Raw genomic sequence first — 22080 nt, forward strand, 5'->3', positions numbered from 1 at the left:
CAACTGAGCCACCCAGGCGCCCCAGAGATTTGCTTTTGATAGGGATATAGGCCGATTTGTAGATATGGTGGGAAGGTAGGGGAATTCTCTTCCAAATCCTTTTAGAAAAAGGATTGGTGATGGGGCGCCTGGGTGGCACGGTGGTTAAGCGTCTGCCTTCGGCTCAGGGCGTGATCCCAGCGTTGTGGGATCGAGCCCCACATCAGGCCTCTGCTATGAGCCTGCTTCTTCCTCTCCCACTCCCCCTGCTTGTGTTCCCTCTCTCGCTGGCTGTCTCTATCTCTGTCACGTAAATAAAAATAAAAATCTTTAAAAAAAAAAAAAAAAAAAAAAAAAAGAAAAAGGATTGGTGAAATAGGAGGTACGGTCCTAAGTGGGGAGGGGAAGTTGGGTGGAAAGTGGAGTTTGAGAAGAAAGTATGAAATAATGAAATAATTGTCTAGCAGAGCGGGGGACAAGCTGACAAGAGAGATGTTATCAGACAACCAGGCGATGCTAAGAGCCCAGTGAAATTAGTGGTCATGGATTTAGAGTGAGGCTAAGTCCTCATGCTCTTGTGTTTTTCTCCAGGATCCTCCAGTTGGGTTAGATGGAGAGTTGGATCCAAACGGGGGTTTTGTCAAGAATGACAGGGAGACCACATGCAACAGAGTGATTACAATGATGGTCTGTATAATCTAAGCTGAGAGAGAATGAAGGAAAGCACACGCAGGCATGAGGGGAACCATGAGAAGGTGGTGGAGTCACTGCATTGTAGGTCCAGGAAGAGAGTTGGGTCATTGTGGTGGGTGAGCGGGAAAGATGGCAGCTTGTGGCCACGGGATGCTGAAATGGTTTGTTTTTTTTTTTTTAAGATTTTTTATTTATTTATTTGACAGAGATAGAGACAGCCAGCGAGAGAGGGAACACAAGCAGGGGGAGTGGGAGAGGAAGAAGCAGGCTCATAGCGGAGGAGCCTGATGTGGGGCTCGATCCCATAACGCTGGGATCACGCCCTGAGCCGAAGGCAGACGCTTAACCGCTGTGCCACCCAGGCGCCCCAACGGGATGCTGAAATGGAAACAACGCAGAGGGTGCAGCTGGAATCCAGCCAGGTCTAGGGCATGACTGACTGTATGGCTAAGGGAGGGAAAAAGGAACATAGAATTGGTCGTGGATCTAAGAAGTCTATGTGGATACTGAGTTACTCTGAGACTACGAGGCATGGCTCTCCGTGGCAGCAAGCTCAGTGCTAACATCTTCAAGGATTGAGGGGGAATGATGCAGGGCTGTGTAGACGGCTGAACCATGGAGGGGAAGCAAGTTGTAGAAAGGCAGGAGCCTCCAGGCTGGCCATTTTTTGAAGAAAGAGAGGTAACGGTCTGGAACAGGGTTTCTCCACGGTGTGAATATTTTGGACTGAGTAATTCCTTGTTGTGGAAGGCTGTCCTGAGCTGAGCAGCATTCCAGACTTCCACACAAGAGATGCTGATAGCACCAGCTTCCAGTTGTACAAGGAAAAATGTCTCTGAGACTTGACTAAATGTCCCTTGTGGGAGAAGATAGCTCCTGGCTGAGAAGCATTGATCCTAAAGCAGCAACGATGGGGGCGCCTGCGTGGCTCAGTCATTAAGCGTCTGCCTTCGGCTCAGGGCGTGATCCCAGCGTTCTGGGATCGAGCCCCACATCAGGCTTCTCTGCTAGGAGCCTGCTTCTTCCTCTCCCACTCCCCCTGCTTGTGTTCTCTCTCTCGCTGGGTGTCTGTCTCTGCCAAATAAATAAAATCTTTAAAAATAAATAAATAAATAAATTAATTAATTAATTAATTAATAAAGCAGCAACGATGAGCTAACAGGACACTTCCCTGGCCTGGGGCCCAGCAGTTATAAGGCGTGAGGAAGAGCAAGCAGCTAACACTTAGAGAGGGTCACGGGGGCATCACCGTCTTCTGGGAAGGTCAGATTTGGGTTAGAGCGCACCGAAGGGAATCCTCCCAAGAAAGGGTGAGAATCCAGTGAATATGTTAGGATTTATGGCTATGATGTAGCTCACATCTATCAGCGCCAAGGAGGAAATAAACGTAGCCCACGATGACCTGACAGTCCGTGTGTTTCGTCTGCTTACTTCACTTCCTTTGCCTGACCCAATTCACTGCTCCAATGAGCCACCTGCTTCTTAACGGCTCTTGCAAAGCAGATTTCAGTCATTATGTCTAATACACGCTGAAATCAAGATCCCAGAACAGGCCAAGTACATACAGTGAAGCAGTTGGCAGGGACGAGGCACGAGCACTGCGCGCCTCCTCGCCCCGAGTTCTCCTCAGGCTCTGACAGCTAAGCAGGCACGCTCTAGGACTCCAAGCTTCTAGCGAACTTCCTAGCTTTACAGGCAGAAGTGAAGACTCCTCTAAATAACAGAGGGTTGGGAGATGTGAGGAGGATGAAAGTGTCTAGATTGCCTGGCAAGAGTAGAACTGTAACAGATTTCTGAGGTGGTATTTCAACACTGTTCCCCTTTATTTAACTTACTACTTGTATGCCCTTGACCAAATAGTAACCTAGGCTGACGAGTAGGAGCTGAACGTGGCCTAGGGGTGAAGCCAGGGACCCCCACTGAAACAGCAAGATCCCATTATAATCTATTTAAAGTGTGCTAGCAAAAAGCAGACGTGATGAAAGGCAGTTTTAATTCTTTCAGGGAAATAGCAAACATGGCTCAGGGAGAAATAAATGAGTTACATATCCAAAAGTCAGGAACGAAACCCCCCCTGGGATCGCTGAGTTCCAACGGTGTAAATGGCTCTGTTCTTCCACAAGAGAAGGGAGCCTCGGTGTAGAATGATCACTGCCAACCGTCATGAAGAGAAATGTGGTCTCTTGTGCTCAACCGTCCGTACATACCATCAGTGAGTAACTCACAAGAAAGGACTGGAACTCGAGAGTATGAGATAAGGCACTTCGTCTTTAATTCTATCAGTTTCTTCAGAATTAATCAAGCTCCGGGGTCCTCCGGTAACTGCAAGTTGCACTGGCTGCAGCACTAACGGGCTGACCATGTACCCAGGAAGGCGTCAGAGAGCCACGGTCCGGAGGAGACTCCTTGGTGTGTTCTGCCCACCGGTCCACGTGCATTCCGACTTCTCGGCAAACTTCCCACAGCATGACCAGTGCGGGCGACCTGGGTGGCCTTTGTGCCCGTGGCCGCAGCCCAGGTACCCACCTGTGTGGTACCAAGAGGAGACAGAAGACAACCATTAGAGTGAAGTCCAGCAGTTTACCGTGGAAACTCACGTTTCTGGCAACATTTACACTCATGGATGTGAAAACATATAATAAAAACCTGGCGAGGGAAACAAGCTATCTGGAGCCTCTGTAGGAGGGGGATTCCCAAGGACTGAAGACGGCCAATCAGTTAAGGTTCGTTAAAGTTCTAAGAAGAGCATTGCTTTAACATTCTGCTAACTCAAGGAGATGAACCAGTTTGGGTTTAAACTATAAAATAATTGAAATAAAAGAGATGGGAAGAGTGGTTGAAATAAAGAAGGAAGTTCCTAAAGCGGTTATGAAAAAGGGTGCACAAGCCTATCTTAGGGCCCACCATTAGAATAAGGACACAACAGAATACATTTTAAAAAATAATTAGAGGGGCGCTTGGGTGGCTCAGTCGGTTAAGCGTCCGAGTCCATCTCAGCTCATGTCTTGATCTCAGGCTTGTGAGTTCAAGCCCGGCATTGGGCTCCATACTGGGCGTGGAGCCTACTTAAAAAAAAAAAAAAAATTAGATCTCTTGCCTGAGTTGACCCTCCTTCCCCCAAGAAAAGAGCCAGACCTGGTCAACTGATTTAATCACCCAGTTTCCCATCCCTGACTTGCTTGGTATTTCTTTAAGGTTTTAAAAGGAACGGAGTGGGTTCAGATATTTTTTACACTGCCAGGCTGTTGGAAAGGGTATAGCTGGAAATCGAGCATGCCAGGGAGAAGTGCAGGGCTCATGAGACTGGTGAACTGGATCAAAACTAGAAGAACTCAGAGCATTTAAGCTTACTATTTCACTTTTCAGAACAAAGAAGCTTTAAGTGAAAGTTTTAGAACTGTGGCGCATTGATATGCACGGATTATATTCCTAGAAAGCACGGTGAGGTCTGAATCTCCTAAAGCTAGTGGCTGTGCGGTAGCTGAGCCCACTGCTGGGAGACCGGCCCGGCGGGTAAGGACGTTCGAGAGTGTTCCTCCTCACCTGGCATGGTGCCCCCACAGGCACAGCGAGCAGTCTTCTGGCCTCCGCTGGAGCAGAACGTGCAGCAGTGAAACACGCCTGGGTGTGGCCGATGCCTTTTCCTCACGGTCACGGTGAATGGCGAGCCCTTCAGGGTTCAGACCAAGAGCAAAGAACAGCCCCTTGTGAGTCAACAGGGATGTGCGGGGCAGCCCATGTGCTTAGACGCAGTGTCAGTCACAGGGCCTGGCCCCGGAGGGACGAGGACAGCAGGAAGGAAACGGACGAGGGGACAGTGACTAGCTGGGCGCTCAGCTGTGTGCTGCCAGATACAAATGCATGCGAGTCAAGGAATCCGTGCGGAGCCTGCCTGATACACAGATAAACCCAAGCTGTGTTTTGTGTCACTGGTGTCGTTACCTTCTCCGCTCTGGTGGAGTATCGGGGCTCGTTAGTGGAGTGCCGCGACCACCAGGCTAGGCCGTCCCGTGGTTCTTTCTCCAGTGTCTCAGTCACACACCTCCTCCCCTCACATACTGAGCCTCGCTCCCTTCCTCCCGCCCCTCCATCCTGGAAGTATCCGTTTCCCCATCTACTCAGTCTCGGCCCCTGAGGATACAGGGAGAACTTCCGTTCTCCTCTTTCTGTCCTACGTCTGACAGTCAGTATTTAGTAAGTTGTCCCCACTGAGAAGCACGCAGTCTGTAGAAGCACAAACCAGAGAGTCTGGCACCTTAGAAGCTTCTCAAGTGTTCGATCTCTCCTCAACAGTTTACGATCTATTTTAAAAACAACTTGGAGTTCACAGACATGGGTTCAAATTCTGGTTTTGCTCTACAGGGACCTGTACTTCAGCACGTTTGCTTCTCAGTCCAATTGCACCATGATCCCTAGGCCTGAAGGGCTTGGAAGAAAGGCCTAAGAATGTATGCAGAGGGACGTAGCCCACTCTGGCCAATGTGATTACACAGGCAGTAAGCGGCTGTTGAACAGCGGTCTCCCTCTCCCTTTCTGCCCACACCACAAGCCCAAGACATCATGACACTACGGTGTTTTATCGTCCCTGTCAATGCTGCTTTCTGGTTGGGGAAAACCTGTGACCACTCGAGATTCCGTCGGACCTGCTGAGTATTGCCTGATTTCAAAAAATTCACAATCTCTAAACTAGAAAGTGTTATGCTTATCTGGCGAGGTGGTGCAGAAACCCTGGTAAGAGCTAAGCACATATGGAAACAGGCAAAAGAGTTACAAGCACAGACGGTCAGGCAGATACATGACTGGTCGGTTGAGGGGAGAGGGTATAACTCTCCCAAATTGTGTTCCAGCAAGTTCCAGTCCGTCTGGTCACAGTCTGAACAATCCCGAGCTAGAAGATAGTGCTTGAATGTGTACGCTTGTCCCCTGGCTCATTGCCTCCTGGGATGAAGGTATCTTTTCCAAATTAAGAATTCTCCAACGGGGAAAAGGATAAAATACAAGCCCAAATGCCGGGGGGGGTGGGGAGGAATAGGCACAGAGTTCTTAAGGTCACCAGCAAAATCTAGGCCATTTCTGAAGAGAAGAGAAGGAAGAAAGAGGACCCTGTTCAATCCCTCTGTACAGCTGATCCCACGAGCATGTGTCCGCATCCTGAGATGGCAGACGCCAGAGGAAGCAGGAAGAAAGGAAGCCAGGGAGGACAGGCCCAGGTCCTACTCACCTGCACGTGCTGCTCCTTGATGCAGACCAACACGGTGTAGACACCAGGCTCCTTGGGGGTATAGGAGACGTAGTATGTCCCATCCTTGTTATCTTGCACCAGCGTTCTGACTGGACTGAATGCACATGGGGTTCAAAAAAACACTCATTCTCACAGGCCTGCTGCAGCCGCCCACCACTTGAGGTGTGAGCCTTACACCATTCTACCCAACATTCATTTGAAATGTACCCCGAGCAGAATGCTCCTTCCATTGGTCTTGGAAATTAATTTTACAACAGAAGGGAAGCAACGAAAATGCTGACTTAATCTGACGTACCGAGGAATCCCTTGAAAGCGTTACTGTGTTCTCTTTGATGGGCTTGCTGTACCCTCCCACTCTCCTCCCTCCTCTGGCTCCAGAGACACATGAATATACTCCCAGCCCAAGGGAGTAGCAAAGTGGGGCTGAATTTTGAGAGGGGCCCATTCGGTCGAACATAGAGTGTTTTTCAGACAAGCTGAGGGGCAGAGCAGACCTTTGGGAGAGAGTGGAGTATTGGCATGAAACCGGGACAAGAAAACACATCTGCTCCAACTGGGCATATCACATTTTTTAATAGCATCTGGGGGGCGGGGGGTAGGCTGTAACTACTGCAGGTACACCTCCCCAGCTGCAAAGGGGCCTCAAGTGTCCAGTTTCATCACCGCTTATTACCCTTGACACCTGCCTGTGAAATACACACCTGTCTTTCTTATCTTTAGGGATGACCGCGACTTGCACGCTGTCCCCTCCCCGGCCCATGCTCTCTCCTGCCGCATCCCTACACAGCAGAGTGAAAGAGGCTGTCTGTTTCTCCCGGGCTCGGTGGAGATCTGCAGAAGATAAAACACTCAGTCCTCTCTCGCCTCAAAGGCCAGCTGCCACCGTGACTGCAACCCCAGATCAGACACCACCTTGCTGCTTCTCTTTAGAACAAAAGGTCGTGCTTCCTGTTTACCGTAACTGCCCTGCTCCCTTTCTCTTCTCTTTCCGCTCTGACCCCCAGAGCATACCTTTTGGGAGTTCCTTCAGGGAGCCTGGCCGTCTCTCAGCCACTTGCTGCTCTTGGATCACACAGGATCCTGAACCTTAACTGCAGTCCTAAGGGAGCTTTGAAAATACTTAGGATAGACCTACGTATTCAGAGCAGAAATCCTCTAGACCCTGTGAGGGAGGCTCGTAAGGCCAAATCTATCCTCTCTGAGCTGCAGATCATGCTGGAATGGGCAGGGGGTAGAGCTGCTCAGCCTGGACTTGAGCCAAGCTGCTAGGGAAATAGTCAGGTGCAGCCTTGGAGCCAGCAAACACAACAGGGCTTCTTAACTTGGGGCTCATGAACTATCACGTGGTCTCTGGAGAGGCTTATGAGGGGGGCCAGAGAATCTCCTGAAGTGGTGTGCCCAAATTAGCAGATGTTTCCTGGGGAGAGATCATTCTCAAAGGGCTCTATGACCTCCAAGAGGTTAAGAACTCCCGTGCCAGAGTCAGGTTGCCTCTACGGTACAGTCTGCCCATCAGGACTGATCTCTGACCTATCTTTGAATAACTGCCTCCTTCAGGAAAAGAAGGGTCAGAGGAAATTGTTTCTCCCCCTACTGAATGAAATGCCTACCATAATCTTTTAAATGTCAAGATGTGGCTTACATAAACCAAGAAGGGCACAGAAGAAAGTTTGCTCTAACCTTGTCTTCCTCACTCCTCTGAAGCTCTCTTCGGGACTTGACCCAAGCCGTCTGGGGCCCTGACACGCTCCTCTCCAGGCAGGCAGGATTTCACCCCGGCCTATCCTGCTATTGTCTTTGCGCACTGTCTCTGTTCTATCATCTGATAGAAACAGCACGCTCCATGAGGTCCTTGCTAGTTACTACTTTGCTCAACTGGAAAAGGGTCAAGCCTCACCCCCATATGGGATACTAACTGTACCCTGGTCAGAATGAAACAGAAAGAAAGGGCGAGGGAGGGGTCACTGTCCTTTAGATCAGTATGGCTCCCTCCCTTGGTAAACTGGTTGGTAGGAAACTTCCTAGCTGAATGAAGGCCCCAGCTGAGAAAGCCACACCTCTTTAAACACCAAGTCCCCATCCACTGTCCTCTCGAGGCCAGCGGGAAATGCCTTCCTACCTTCTCCTTGGAGGACACATTTGGCTGGATCGACCTCTTTGGTATTGATGGCCCCATAAACTTCATAGCCATGGCACCGGCCTGCTTTCTGCTGAGGAGAGAAGCATATCTTATCGTTTACTCCAGGATGGACATTATATTCGACTTTGTTCAGCTTTGTGAGCCGTTCTACTACCACCCCCTTGGTGATGAGGATCTCCAAGTCTGAGCCACTGGTCAGCAGGTGCTCCGTGAACTCCACGCCAGTCCGCATGTCTGCCAGCAGCTGCTCTAGCTGGGCCTTCTGCAGCTGCAGGGAGTTTTCCTTCTGGACCCGTATGTCTTCCAGCTGCTTCAGCAGCTTGTCCCGATGCTCCTCAATGGCCTTGATGTAGCCCTCAGAGAACGTTCGCACGTCGGCCGCCACAGCCTCCACCCGCTCCTGGAGGGCACTGCTCAGCCCTTTGATCTGTGCGAGGGCTTCCTCCAGCGCCTCCACATGGGGCTGGGTGCCTTTGAGGAGCTCTCGCACCGAGTCCCCATGCTTGTGGATCACATTGCTCGTGAAGTCACAGGGGTGCTCACGGTGCTCCCCCACCACGCAGTCCCGGCACACGGGCCGGTCGCAGAGCTCGCAGAACAGCCTCAGCTCCTCTGCAGGGTGCGCGGGACACAGAATGGGCTTCCCGATCCTGCTGTAGCCTTTCAAGTCTTTTAGGTCCACCATCGTATGGTAAGTCGTTTTCTTCTGCCGCCTAGGGACCGAGTCAGGGACAGGAAATTAGGGGACGATTCAGTTAGGAAACAGTCTGAAAGTTTTTAGAGCGTGGCTCAGAAGTCAAACATGTTGATCTGCGTTCAGTCCCTTGCTCTGACCTCTTAACCATGCAATCCTCTTGGATTCACTTCCTCCTCATCTGTACGGGGAGGGAGTAACACCTACTGGAAACCTACTTGAACAAAATGATAGTATACTACAGCTCTCTGGCCTGGGACGGGACTTTGCCAAAGGTTGCAACACTAAGGCTACGGCCTGGAACTTTCTCTGAAGAGTTAGTTCGGCAAGTTGAGACAAGAGCCACGGCCTACTCCTTCAGCAAGCTAAAGGTGAGAGCATGGTGGGAACCCAGCACCAGTGCCATGTGGCATAGCAATAACCCCCGGCAATTAAAAAGTGTTTAGTTGGCCTCAACAGAGAGTCTCCCTCCACTTTCACTTGAGATTTTGGCCAATGCCTCCATCACCCAAAGCAGCAAGCTAGAATTTTCCCCAAGAGTCATCGGCATTATTAGAAAGGCTGAAATCAATGGTCAGTAAAGCCACAGTTCTCTTTTTAATTCCTCTTTTCTGTAGCCCTCTAGAGATTCAGGGAAATCCCCAGGAAACCCAATGACTGTGGAAAGTCAGCATGGTATCAGCTCGGAGCTTGCATACCTACTCTGGCACCAGAAGAGTGACTGTAGGGAAAACAGGGTCAGCTGTTTAGCTGGCAGCAAGGCTGTCATAATTACAAGTTAAAAATAGGAAGACTGAAGACTACTAACTTGCTCTGTTGGTGAGACCAGAAAACAAATGGAAGGCAAAATTTAAAAACTATTTTAAGCTAATTCTAGAATCTTGGCTATTTTATATTCTGATGTCCTGTAATGGGGGAGGGAGTGGAGAAGGAACAAAGAATGATTCATGTGACCAGCTATTCACCAAATGCCATTAAAGACATAAATCTGCACCCCAACGAGCACTTATCGGCCCACCTCACCAAACTCCAGAGTCACTCTAGGGTACAAGGCAAAGGCTTCCAGCACCTTATACTGGGAAGGCAGCATGGATTACTAGAAAGAGCACAGAACGTGTTCAGAAGACCTGGATTTAAAACTGGGTTCTGTTATATGCTACTTACCAGCTGTGGGACTTTGGCAAATCACATTTTGCTGAGCTTCAGTTTCCTCAAATAGTAAATGGGAGTGAAAACAGTGCCTGCTTTTCTATAAGAGTTGCAAGGCATCAAATGAGATCGAGGCCAGGGGCTATGCTATTATATTCATTCTTCTCTGTTTATCCGGCACCCACTATAATTATTCACTATACAAACGACTGATGACCCAAGGAAACTGTGAATGTACTTTGCAAACTGAAAAGGACTTTGCAAACCTTTGCTTCTATTATTACTAGGGTTATTCTGTAAGGCTGCAGAATTCTAAAGTATGTATCACAGCGTATACTGCTCTTTGACTTTACGTGGCATTCAAGAGAGCTTTCCTTCCCATCTGCTCACTAAGGACTTCTGGCTTGACACCTCTCTGCATTCTCCTCTTAAGCTACGCCAGGTGGGGTATCCCATCTGTACCTGTGAGCCTGGCAGCAGAAGTGGCAGAGATTGGCTTTGCAGGTCTGACATCTCTTCTCCACTTCTCTGTCGCTGCACAGGTCACACACCAGGCCCTGGCCTTCCCCATGAAGACTCTCCAGCATCACATCATTCATGGCCAGGTGGTCTATGGTTAAAGCCTTCACTCCACCCATGGGCAGGTCCACCTGAGCATCACATACCGGACAGAGGATGCCGATCTGCGGCTGCAGACTGGGTGGCTTGAGTTCCTGGAATATTGACCCCTCAGAGCTTGTGTCAGAGTCTCCCCCTCTGATGTCCACTACTGAGAAGGGTTCCAGCTGCTCCAGACACGTGGTGCAAACTGTGTGCAAACAAGGCAAGAGCCTGGGGGCTTTGAAAAGCCCCATGCACAAAGGGCAGCGAGTCTTGCCTGAGTTCCCAAGTGCGGTCCCACTGGGGAGTTTGCCCACGAAGCCAAACAGCGGCTTCCTCTTTTCTGACATGTTCCCCACGTTTGTGCCCAGTATCAGAAAAGGCGACGGGCAGCTCTATAATGAAGTAGTAGGTGATTAAGCCCACCCAAAGAGAAAGTTTCCAGAATTTGAGCAGAGACCATGGGGACTCTCTCTTCGACAACTGAAAGGGCAAAATGGTAGAAGAGGAGTCGTCAAAGGAACCACCCACAGATCTACCTAGGAGGGCCCCCTCCTTTCCATGGCATCCCATACCAGACGCGCCCACGCCCTCCTGTGCCCCCCAAGTCCTCCTCCCCGCAAGCGCTTCCAGGTCTAAGTCTTGAGCTGGTCCTGCCGCCGCCAACTCCTGGAACCCCGCACCTCTCACTCCCTCCACTACCACCCCCCCCTCCCGCCGCCCGCCCCACTGGCTCCGCGCCCGACACCCGACAAGCGCCACCCCCGCCTCGCGTGATGAGGTGGGGGGGGGCCTCCTGCTTTTTCCCTCGACCGGGCCCTGCGCGGACGGCACACGGCGGGCAAGGAAGCTGTGAGTCCCGCCGACTCCTCGCTGGCCGCCGCCTCCCCAACACCGCTGCCCAAGGTGCCCGAAGGCTCTGGCCCCTCCTCGCACCAATCCCAGTCCAGGTCTACTCCGGGGAGTCCAATCACCGTCCGAGAAGGGAGGCCCTCGCCGCTGGGGACCCCGCCTCCCAACAGAGTGACACCAACAGCATCCAATAAGGTTCGGAAACTCTGCATCCTCTCCAGTCCACTCCGACGGGGAGGGGAGGGACCAAACTAGGGGCCGGGGCTCGGGTGGCCGGGGGGGCTCGGGCCGAGGGGAGGAAAAGAGCGAGGCTGGGAGTGAGCGGCATAGTATAGCCAGCGTCACCCTTTTACGGGGACTGTCTCTCTATCGCTGTAGCGACCAGAGAGGCCAGAGGACCCCTTAAAAAGCCGCGCTGACACGCCCGGGGGACGACCTCCTTTGCGCCCTCGGATTGGGCCCACGAACGCAGACTGGGCCTTCCCATTGGTGGGTGGCGCTGTCAGTGGGCCCCGAGCTCAGCGCACAGCTTGCTGGGAGTTGTAGAACGAGGCGTCTTCCTCGTCCCGGAGGCTTCGGACGTGACCACGGCAGTTTCTGCTCAGCCGGTGTGAGCCCTCGAGTTCCCCTCTGGGCCTCCCCAGCTTATTTTAGTTCAGGAATCCCTCAGGCCTAGCCTTCCGGCTACAAGAGTTTCGTTTCCCGGGGCTAAGGGCCCTGAGGCCCTGGTTCTGGGGATCCGTCTGGATGACCGTTGAACCGAGGGCTGGCCGTTGGGGAGCTCGGCTCGCGGTTCGCTGGGGCTGGAGAAGCCGTTGGTTGCCTTCGGGGCCAGGGGCGCGGAAGACCTGAGGGCTTAAGGATTTGTCACCCGGAATTTTACACTTCTGTATACCAGAAACGGAGCACGTTTGTCCCGCCGTTTTGATCATGGGGGAGGGCCCGTGACTGGTCACAGTGGGAGAGTGGAGGATGTCAAAGAGGGATGAACCCTTTGTGGGCTCACAAACTGATGGGGAAGATGGACGCGTCGGGCAGCCTTGACAGTTTCTTTGTCTCCTTCTCTAAGTATCCTTACCAGGAGCCTCCTGATTCGGCCCTGTGGGGGCTTTGCCACACCTGGGATCTGGGACCTGTAACTCCGCAGTTTCCAGAAATGGTAACACTCCAGCTCCTTACCCTCCACGGTTCCTCTGATTTGCGGTTGCTTAAGCCTATCTAGTACGCCTGATTTTTATCACCTTCCCTACTTGATTGGGACCCAACAGGCAGCTGTTTCATTGATAGCTCCATTACTCAGCTCATGCCATAGGCACAGTGCCTGGAGCCTAAGCTTACAAAAAATAGGGAAATCTGAAACACAAAACAAAATAGAACTTGACTCTAAAATATGAAAACTATAAAAATTTTTAGAAATTGAAATATTTGGCCATTTCCAAAATATAACACGTCAATGAATCAAATGCCACTTTTTACAATTTATTTTTAAGATTTATTTATTTATGAGAGAGAACATGCATAAGCAGGCTGGGGTGAGGGGCAGAGGAAAAGGGAGAGAGAATCCTGAAACCGACTCCCCACCAAGCGCAGACCCCAACGTGGGGCTCAATCCCCGGACCCAGAGATCATGGCTGGGAGATCAGTACCCCAGGTGAAGTCAAGAGTTGTCCGCCCAGCTGGCTGAGTCACCCAGGCGCCCTCAAAATGCCACTTTCATATGAAAATTACATGTGATTTCTGAAAATAAATATGTCTACAAAGGTCTTAAAATGGTCCTTACCTAGATTTCTTCAGCTTCTCCTTCTCCTCACCTACTCCGACTCCAAATCTGCGTGTTACACTCTGGTGTGCTGGAGTAAGTCACAAAAACCGTGCAACTTGCGTTTGCTATATATTCTTGCTCTGAACTTCACCTGATACTCCGTGATGCTTTGCTCCATCTCTTATTCATGCTCTATCACATTTCCCATGGTAGGTGTTCCAAGCTTCTCTTGTTTAAGAAGTGCTTTATAATTTACATGTGCATTATTTCACTTAATCTTCTAACTACTCTGTGAGGAAACAGAGTCTCAGAGAGGTCTGGTGGCCAGCCCAGGGTAACACATCTGAGACTTGAACTCCTGTCCTATGATGCCATGTTTAAGATTTGACCCTAACCTCCCTTTCCTTTCTTAGCCTCTTAAGCATCTAATCCCTTATATACTCAGCAGGTAACTGCCTTTAATTGAGTGAGAAAAGCAAGACTATCTGGAGAACTCCCTCACTTTCTACCCTAAAAATCTATGGTTTATCAGGGTGCCTAGGTGGCTCAGTGGGTTAAGCGTCTGACTCTTGATTTTGGCTCAGGTCATGATCTCAAGGTTGTGAGATCGAGTCTGGCTGTTGGGGCTCTCCTTCTGCCCTCTCCCTTATTCCCTCCCCCCAATCTATGGTTTGTCACACCTCCCATACCCATCCTGACTGCCTTTCTTCTGTTCCTCAACACCTTTGCTCTTTATTCCAGCCTCTCCTGGCTCTTCAAAACCTTGTTGCTCCTACATTTTCAATCACTCCTTTATTAGCATGTTATTTCTGCCAAGAGTTATGATCAAGTCCTAAAGAGGGAAGCAAATCCTCCCTTGATTGAGCTGGCTTTCCACTTACTGATTTTGTGACTCTCACCCCTATATTTCTCAAAAGAGTAGTCCCACTTTCTGTGTTCATCACCATCATCACCCATTTTTTTCCTCCCTCACGTAAACTAACTTCCAACTCCTCTTTCCTATTGAAACTTTTCTCTCGTAGATTACAAGTGACCAAGTCACCGGCCTTTTCTCAATATACAGTCTCTTTAGTATTCACCATTGTTACATACTTCCTCATCCTTCAGACTTCCTTCCTTCTTGACTTCTGAAATGCTCTACTCTCCTGGCCTTCTGATCTCTTGGGCTGCGTCTCACACTCTCCTTCCTCATTGGTTCCCCTTTATCCTTCTTATACCCTACCTTTTCTCTCTACGTGCCCTCTTACACCGATGATTCCTACACACTTTGTCCCCTGAGTTTTGGTCACAATATCTATTCTAAATCTGCACCCAAATGTGTCCCCATAATCTTCAGACCCACCTACGTTAAACTTCATTGAACTCTTTTGCACACTCAACTGTGCTCTCTGAATTTTCCTGTTTCATTCTCTCAAGGATATCATTATTCCTCCTTCTCTCCAGCTTGAAACCTTATAGCGCTCTTGGCTTCCTTTCTCTTTTTCCATATCCAGGCAGGTACCAGTTTCTTTCCATACCTACTGCCAACATCTTACTGAGAATTTTAGGATGATACGGGACCTTTACCTGTAGTATTACACCCTCACCTCAGATATTGTAATAGTCTCTGAATTATCCCTCTCCTCCCATTCTTTTTTCCCGTCAATCCTACAATTTTTCCCAAATTAATTGGAAAAACATGGTACGAGGCAGGCTTCATTGTGAAAGTTTCAGGAGCTCCCTATCTCCATAGGATAAAATCTGGATTCCCTAATACAATAAAAATCTGGCCTTTTAGCTATCCCCCAAACATTGCCAAACACACTTTTTTTTTTTGCCAGTTTGTCTGCAGAATCCTTCCTCCTTTATTATTTAAACCTACCCTTCCTTTGATGTCAGGCCTGCTTTACACCACCTCCTTGAAACTCTCTTTTACTTCAGGGCTCCAGACTTGAGCTCCAGTAGCTCTTTTTCTCTTTACAGTTTGTGTTATATTGTAGTGTTTTTACAGTTGTGTTATATTGTAGTGTTGAGCATTTTTATTTAGTTTGTATGTATGCATATGTGTATACGGGTGCAGGTATCTGTGTATACACTGTCTCTGTATGAAGATGAGAAACCCAGCAACCAACCCAGTGCCTAATCCGTAGACCTGTAATAAAGGCTTGTTATTGATGAGGCAGGGAATGATGTTTGCAAACAAAGGAGAATAAACAGGACTACGTGCAGCCAAGAGTTTTGTGGGCTGTGCAGACCGTAGGTGATACGGGGTGAGGTCACAGGAGAGCATTAGTTAAGGATTCTCCTTTCCCAGAATCAGTTCAGTGTTTTGTTCCATGCTCACATATTGCTTCATCTTTCTGGGGACCCCAGGCAGCAAATAGTAGAGGGAAGTACAGAAGTCACAGGATAAGAGGAATGGGACTGATGAAAGCGATCAGGTGCATCAAGGTGTCTAGAGAGTTTCGGCCCACTCTTGTGCCCAAAATAGAGAAAGTACCAAAGGCAGGAAGGATGGGAAGGCAGGATGACCCATGAAGAAATCAGGCAGTTCTTGATTAGACCTAGCGATCGATTAGCTCCACCAGAGACTGAGTGAGTACATAGAAAGTGAGCCAGAGAGATATGTCACTTACCTTTCACTACTGCGCCTCTTTCTCACTCACCATCCCTCTGCTTCCTTACTTCAAAGGAAGGAGAAGCCTTACTCCTAGCATCTGCGCTCTGAAGCCCAGCCTCTTCTGCCTCTTCCCTCTCCTCTGTCTTCATCCTTTGCTTTCTGGTGGATTTTTCTTTCAACTCATACTCATGCTTAAGTCCCCTACCCTACACCCCTCTCTAGCTCCTGATTTCCCTTGGCCTCTTAAAAAGAATAGTCTATACTTGCTTCTCTAATTCTTCTCGCATTTTACTCCTAAACACTGGAAACTGGATTTGCTGTCACCACTCCTCTGAAAATTGCTTTTTGCAAAGTCCCCAGTAATGTCCTACATGTTAAATCCAGTTGTTATCGAACAGAATTTGCTGTGGTTTTATTTTGTTTTAAATAAGTTCTATGCCCATTGTGGGGCTGGAACGCATGACCTGGAAATCAAGACTCATGCCAACTGGCTCTCCCAACTGAACCGGCCCATCACCCCGGCTTGTGACATTGATAAGTTTCTTCTCAAAACTTCCTCCTCCTTGGGTGCCTAGGTGGCTCAGTTGGTTAAGTGACTGCCTTCGGCCCAGGTCAAGATCCTGGAGTCCTAGGATCAGGTCCCTCATTGGACTCCCTGCTCAGCGGGGTGTCTGCTTCTCCCTCTGGCCCTCTCCCCAGTCTCTCTCTCATATAAATCAAAACAAAACAAAACAAAACAAAACCAACAAACTTTCTCCTCCCTTGATTGCCATACACTATTCTTCATTTTCCTTCCACTTCCTGCTCCTCTAACCACGCCTTTTCCTTCTCTCTGGAGAGCAGGACTTCTTCCAGCTGGCTCTTAAACCAGCTGGAAATTGGTAGTTCCCAGGGACCTCAGCCCTATCTTAAAAAAATCTTCATCCTCTCTTGATTGTTGTGAGATTTGGAGGTGGTGTTTCTAGAGCATTAGCCCATGTTTGATATGGGTGCTCTTTTTACTGTTCGTTAATAACCGCATCNAAAAAATCTTCATCCTCTCTTGATTGTTGTGAGATTTGGAGGTGGTGTTTCTAGAGCATTAGCCCATGTTTGATATGGGTGCTCTTTTTACTGTTAATAACCGCATTGTATTTCTGAATTTACTCCCTCCCTTCCATCCCCACTATTCCTGCTTTAGTTCATGTCCTTATCATAATTTGTTTGGATTACTAACTGATGTTCCTTTTTCCAATCCGTTCCCTATAATCCTGTCAGAGATCTTTCTGAAACTCCACTTCGATCGTGATCTTCAGTGGCTCTTCAGGACCTTCATTTATTCGTCAAATATTCTTTAAGCGCGTGGAACGTGTTTTCCCAGAATGCCTTTGTGTCTTGCTCCCCCCTAGAATAGTCATGAGGGCAGGGGCTTTTGACTGTTGTGCCAGGAGATATCATTGTATAGAACAAGCAAAAATTCCTCCTTTCATGGAAGCTCTCCTTCTAGTAGGGGCTTCCCATAGCTCAACCTCTGCCAGCCTTGTCAATCTCATTTCTTTTACTGCCCCACCCAGACTTTTTTTTTAAGAGCGTGATTCCTAAGAGTCTTTAGTGCCATCTAGTGGAAGTAGCTTCAATAAAATGCTAGACTACTTAACTTGGACTGTGCACACTTCTCTTTTGCTTATTTTGAACTGAGATGGACAAGAGAAAATTGGTTGCATTGCATTATGGCAGCTTTGCATTTTATCTAGAAATTCACTGTACCTTGAGATGTTTCTAATTGTGAGATCTAACAAGTATAAGTATTTCCTTAGAACTGATATTTTGTGTTAAATGGGCAACTCTTCAACCTTGAGAAGGTGTAGGATGAAATGTCTAGAATGGTCTGAGCTTTGGAGCTCTCCTTTTGTAACTTCTTTCAGATCAGACTGGAACTAAATGAGACATAAGTTCCATTATTACTTAACTACCCACCCTTTCAGAAAGAATTCTTTCTTTAAGATCTACTAGCTCTTCTCACTTGACTCCTAGTTAGTTACCTGACCAGATTCTCTGCCCTGACACTGAACATTCCAGCTGATATAGTCAGCAAGCTGCACCCAATCTTAATTGGTTTGGCATAAATATAAGCTATTCTTAGACTGTACTTTATTACACACTTTATTCATCTTTTTCTGTGAATTCCTTTTTTATGTTTATCAAATAATAAAGCTCATTATTAACCTTTTTTGAAATAAATTTTCATGAAGCGCCTGATATATTAACGTATTTTCTAAAAAATTAATGTGGATAAATGCTCTGTGATTACATTATCTTTTATATAAATTTATCTTCCACATAAAATATACATAAACTGGATAATAATATAAAGAAAATGGCACATTTAGAGATTGGATTTTGTACCGCATATGGTGATAATTCTTGTGATTAAAATTAGAGCAGCAGTTGTGGAGTACTCATACTGGTGCATTAGAGAACAGATACTGAAAGGCATGTTTTAAGTGAATAAACAAACAAAAAGCAGAATCACACCTGTACACACAGAACAAACTGGTGATTGCCAGAAGGGTGGGGGGTGGGGGGATAGACAAAATGGGTGAAGGGGGGCATGGGAGATACAAGCTTCCAGTCATGGAGGGAATAAGTCGCAGAAATAAAAAGCACAGCATAAGGAATGTAGTCAATGATATTGTAATCGTGTTGTGTGGTGACAGATGGTAGCTACACTTGTGGCTGAGCACAGCTTAATGGTTAAACTTGTCAAATGACTATGTTGTATACCCGAAACTAACATAATGTTATGTGTCAACTACACTCAAAAAAATTTAAAAAAAGGGGGGGGCATCTGGGTGGCTCAGTTGGTTGAGTGTCTGCCTTTAGCTCAGGTCGTGATCCTAGGGTCCTGGGATGGAGCCCCGCTGGCAGCAGGCTCCCTGCTCAGTGGGGAGTCTGCTTCTCCCTCTCTCTCTGCCCCTCCCCCCACTTGTGCTTGCTCCCTCACTTGCTCTCGTCCTCTCTCTCTTAAATTAATAAAATCTTTAAAAAAATTTTAAAAAGCTAATAAAAAGAAAAAAGACATGTTTTGTACTCTTTATAATATTGCATTATAATTTAACTTATGCTGGTTTTTTTTTTCCTTTGGCTTCTTTTGTTATTTGTATTTAATGAACATGACAACTTGCAAGGTTAATCTTGAAAACTTTGATTTAGAAGAGACCCTTTGTCTGGAATACAGTTGCCCCAGATCTCTTCTTAGCTTGTTCCCTGTCAGAATGGTAAGTCTTTGAAGGCAAGGATTATTGTCTATTGTATTCTCTGTGTATTCATGACATCTAGATGCATGCCTGGCCCATAGTTGGAGCCCAATAAATATTTATTAGATGGATATATGAGAAAATTGAGGCACAGCTAGGTAAAGACATGGCCTGAGGTCACATGAAGTTTCTGGAAGAACTAGGGCATGGATCCATGTCTTCTGACTGCTACCCTGTTGAGTGGTTCAGTACAACACCTGGTGTCTAATCAGTACAGCTTTTAGTCCAGGCACCTGTGTCCCCTGCCCTGGGCTCTTTGCTTGGAAGGACCTACTCAGGCCCCTCTCCAGTCACATCCCTACCCAGGGGACAAGGAATACTAAGTACATTATTCTGCTCCACCCCCTCCACTTTGGCCTCAGAAGTGGTCAAAGCACAGCCGTTGGGGGTGGTGGAGCTTGATGGAGTTTGTTGGGATGTCCTCTATTGGGTGGAAAGAGAAAAACAATATGGGCAAATGACTCTTTTTCTCCTTTTGCTCATGGCCCCTCAAATGTTAGGGGTGGGCCTAGTTCTCCCTATGTGTTAAGTATTGTTTAAACCAAGAATCAACACCTATATTGTGTCAGACACTGTGCTGGGTATTTTCAAATGTATTTTCTCATTTAAATGTTATTCTTAATAAGGCTCAGAAGTAACTTGCTTAAGGACCCACAACTAATCAGGTGCAGACCAAATGCATAACCAGTTTCTTCGGAAAGTGTAGAATGCTCTACATTTAACAAAACACTAATGTGTGTGTGTTATGTGTGTGTATACATATGAGTATATATAGATTTTTTTTTGTTGAGGAAATAATGTTTGATAAAAACATGTGACTAATTTAAAAGAATGTATATAAATAGTAAATCTCCCCTGCCACGCCCTAAGTCAGAAATAACCAGTTAACTGTTTCTTTTGTTATAAAGATACCCACATATTTTAAAACTTACCCCCAACGATTTTGAACTTTTTTATTTGGAAAACATTAGATATAAGCTAAACACAGTGGAGAGAGTGTAATGAACCTCCAAATATCTCTCATTCAGTATCATTTTTATTTCAGGTATTTCCAGAACTTTTACTTTTGCTATCATTTTTATTTGTTGGAATATTTTCAATCAAATCCCAGATATCATGTAATTTTATTAAATTATATTAAGATAACTATTTGAAAACGTTTAGCTATAATGTTGGAAAATATTTTGACTTTTCGTGTAGAAGTCTTGATTTTAAAATACTATTTACAGTCAAATACCAATTTTATTTGTTTTATTTTAAAATTCCCTCCTGGGGCGCCTGGGTAGCGCAGTCGTTAAGCGTCTGCCTTCGGCTCAGGGTGTGATCCCAGCGTTCCGAAATCGAGTCCCACATCGGGCTCCTCCGCTGGGAGCCTGCTTCTTCCTCGCCCACTCCCCTGCTGTGTTCCCTCTCTCGCTGGCTGTCTCTCTGTCACATTAANCCCGCTATGAGCCTGCTTCTTCCTCTTCCACTCCCCTGCTGTGTTCCCTCTCTCGCTGGCTGTCTCTCTGTCACATTAAAAAAAAAAAATCTTTAAAATTCCCTCCTGTATTTCAAAGAGGACTCAGATGGGAGCTGGGCATTTAATAGTGATTTCTGTGACTATAAATAAAACGTATATGTATGCAGCCTGTGTTATATCACATAGTTTTCTTCTCAGGATTCTGTGGGAATGTGCAGGGCCACTTTCTTTTTTTTTTCTTTTTCCTTCTTTTGGAAGAGCTGTTCAAAATGGTAAGCAAATAAATGCCTTTTTTGTCTCACTTCTCTGAGTGACAGAACCGGAAAATGATGAATATAAAAGAGCAGACTATGATTTAATATAGTGCCTTTTCTAATTCGAATGACAGCTAACTTTTCTGAGCTGAAGTGTACCCACATTTCGGTAATAGCATTTATAGCATGAGTAGATTATAATATATCATGGCTTATAGAGAAGTCTATACATTAGTTCCAGGAATATGTCTAAGAAATAGAAATAAATAATGTTCCTAGTTGCATAGAAATATGTATAATCCCCACCAATTGAGGCAAAGCCGAGTTATTTATTTCTATATTGACAGCAATTCTTTTTTTCTTAAGTACCTGTTTTCTAGGTAGCATTTAAATCTGCACTGCATTTTAATAAACTCCTCATTTTCTTTTTTTCTTTTTTTGCACAGTGTGCAGGATCTGAAAGCTCTTTCTCTTTTTAGTAATGAGGGGTACATGGTGTTTTCAGGAAACTCTGGTGTGATAAATCCCTTATATTCTTCAGTGTTCAGTGCCTCTCTTTTAGGCAGAGTCCCATCAGGAAAATCTCTGGAGTGATACTGTCTGGAGGGCTGGACTGGGGGAAGGGGCTTGTAGGGAGGATGCTCCTGAATGTCTATGTGAGAGGAGCTGAGAGGCAGCAATCAGCAAGGCAATCCCGGTGGAAAGTGGATTCAGAGGCTTGATTGGAAGCTGCATTTGCATAGCAAATGTAAGTATCATGTAAGTATCCAGCGTGGGTTGGTGCTGCCACTGCTCTAGACTTGCGCCATCCAACATGTGGCTTTTGAGCACTTGAAATGTGCTTAATCCAAATTAGAAACGGTGTAAGTGTAAAATACATGCGGGTTTTAAAAGACTGGTAATGCAAAAGGAAGGTAAAATATCTCAATGTTTTATATTGATTGCATGTTGAAATGATATATATATTTTAAAATACAGACTATTTTTTAGAGTAGTTTTAGATTCACATCAAAACTGAACATTGGGGCGCCTGGGTGGCTCAGTCAGTTAAGCATCTGCCTTCAGCTCAGGTCATGATCTCAGGGTCTTGGGATCAAATCTCACATTGAGCTCCTTGCTCAGCGGGGAGCCTGCTTCTCCCTCTGCCTGAAGCTCCCCCTGCTTGTGTGCACTGTCTCTCTCTCTCTGACAAATAAATAAATAAAGACTTTAAAAAAAAAGAATAAACCTCTAGAAAAACAATAATCTAAACCTTAAAAAAATTTTCATTATTAAAAAAAAAACCTGAGTAAAAAGTGCAAGGAGTTCTCATATATCCCCTCTCCTCACGCATTCACAGCCTCCCTACCACCAACATC

General features: G+C 46.9%; 2 protein-coding genes across 3 annotated transcripts; one reads left to right on the plus strand and one right to left on the minus strand.

The window, feature by feature from the left end:
- Positions 1-2646: 2646 nt before the first annotated feature.
- On the minus strand, positions 2647-11394 carry TRIM45 (tripartite motif containing 45). 2 transcript variants are annotated; one of them, XM_002923588.4, is made up of 6 exons: positions 10360-11383; positions 8034-8767; positions 6616-6745; positions 5894-6008; positions 4216-4342; positions 2647-3198 (listed from the first exon to the last, which is right to left on the minus strand). In XM_002923588.4, the coding sequence occupies exons 1-6, from the start codon at positions 10845-10847 to the stop codon at positions 3050-3052; spliced, it is 1743 nt and encodes a 580-aa protein (XP_002923634.1). In that variant the 5' UTR covers positions 10848-11383; the 3' UTR covers positions 2647-3049. The 2 variants fall into 2 exon arrangements, 1 of the variants encoding a protein (XP_002923634.1); XR_004623396.1 differs by having other exon boundaries at positions 3063-3198; positions 6616-6693; positions 10360-11394.
- On the plus strand, positions 10846-21747 carry LOC117795776. Its single transcript, XM_034641766.1, has 5 exons — positions 10846-10909; positions 11279-11544; positions 12419-12508; positions 18878-18967; positions 21285-21747. The coding sequence occupies exons 1-5, from the start codon at positions 10846-10848 to the stop codon at positions 21390-21392; spliced, it is 618 nt and encodes a 205-aa protein (XP_034497657.1). The 3' UTR covers positions 21393-21747.
- Positions 21748-22080: the final 333 nt, after the last annotated feature.

This window comes from Ailuropoda melanoleuca, chromosome 2, assembly GCF_002007445.2.
Source record: "Ailuropoda melanoleuca isolate Jingjing chromosome 2, ASM200744v2, whole genome shotgun sequence".
In the NCBI taxonomy this organism is placed as follows: domain Eukaryota; kingdom Metazoa; phylum Chordata; class Mammalia; order Carnivora; family Ursidae; genus Ailuropoda; species Ailuropoda melanoleuca.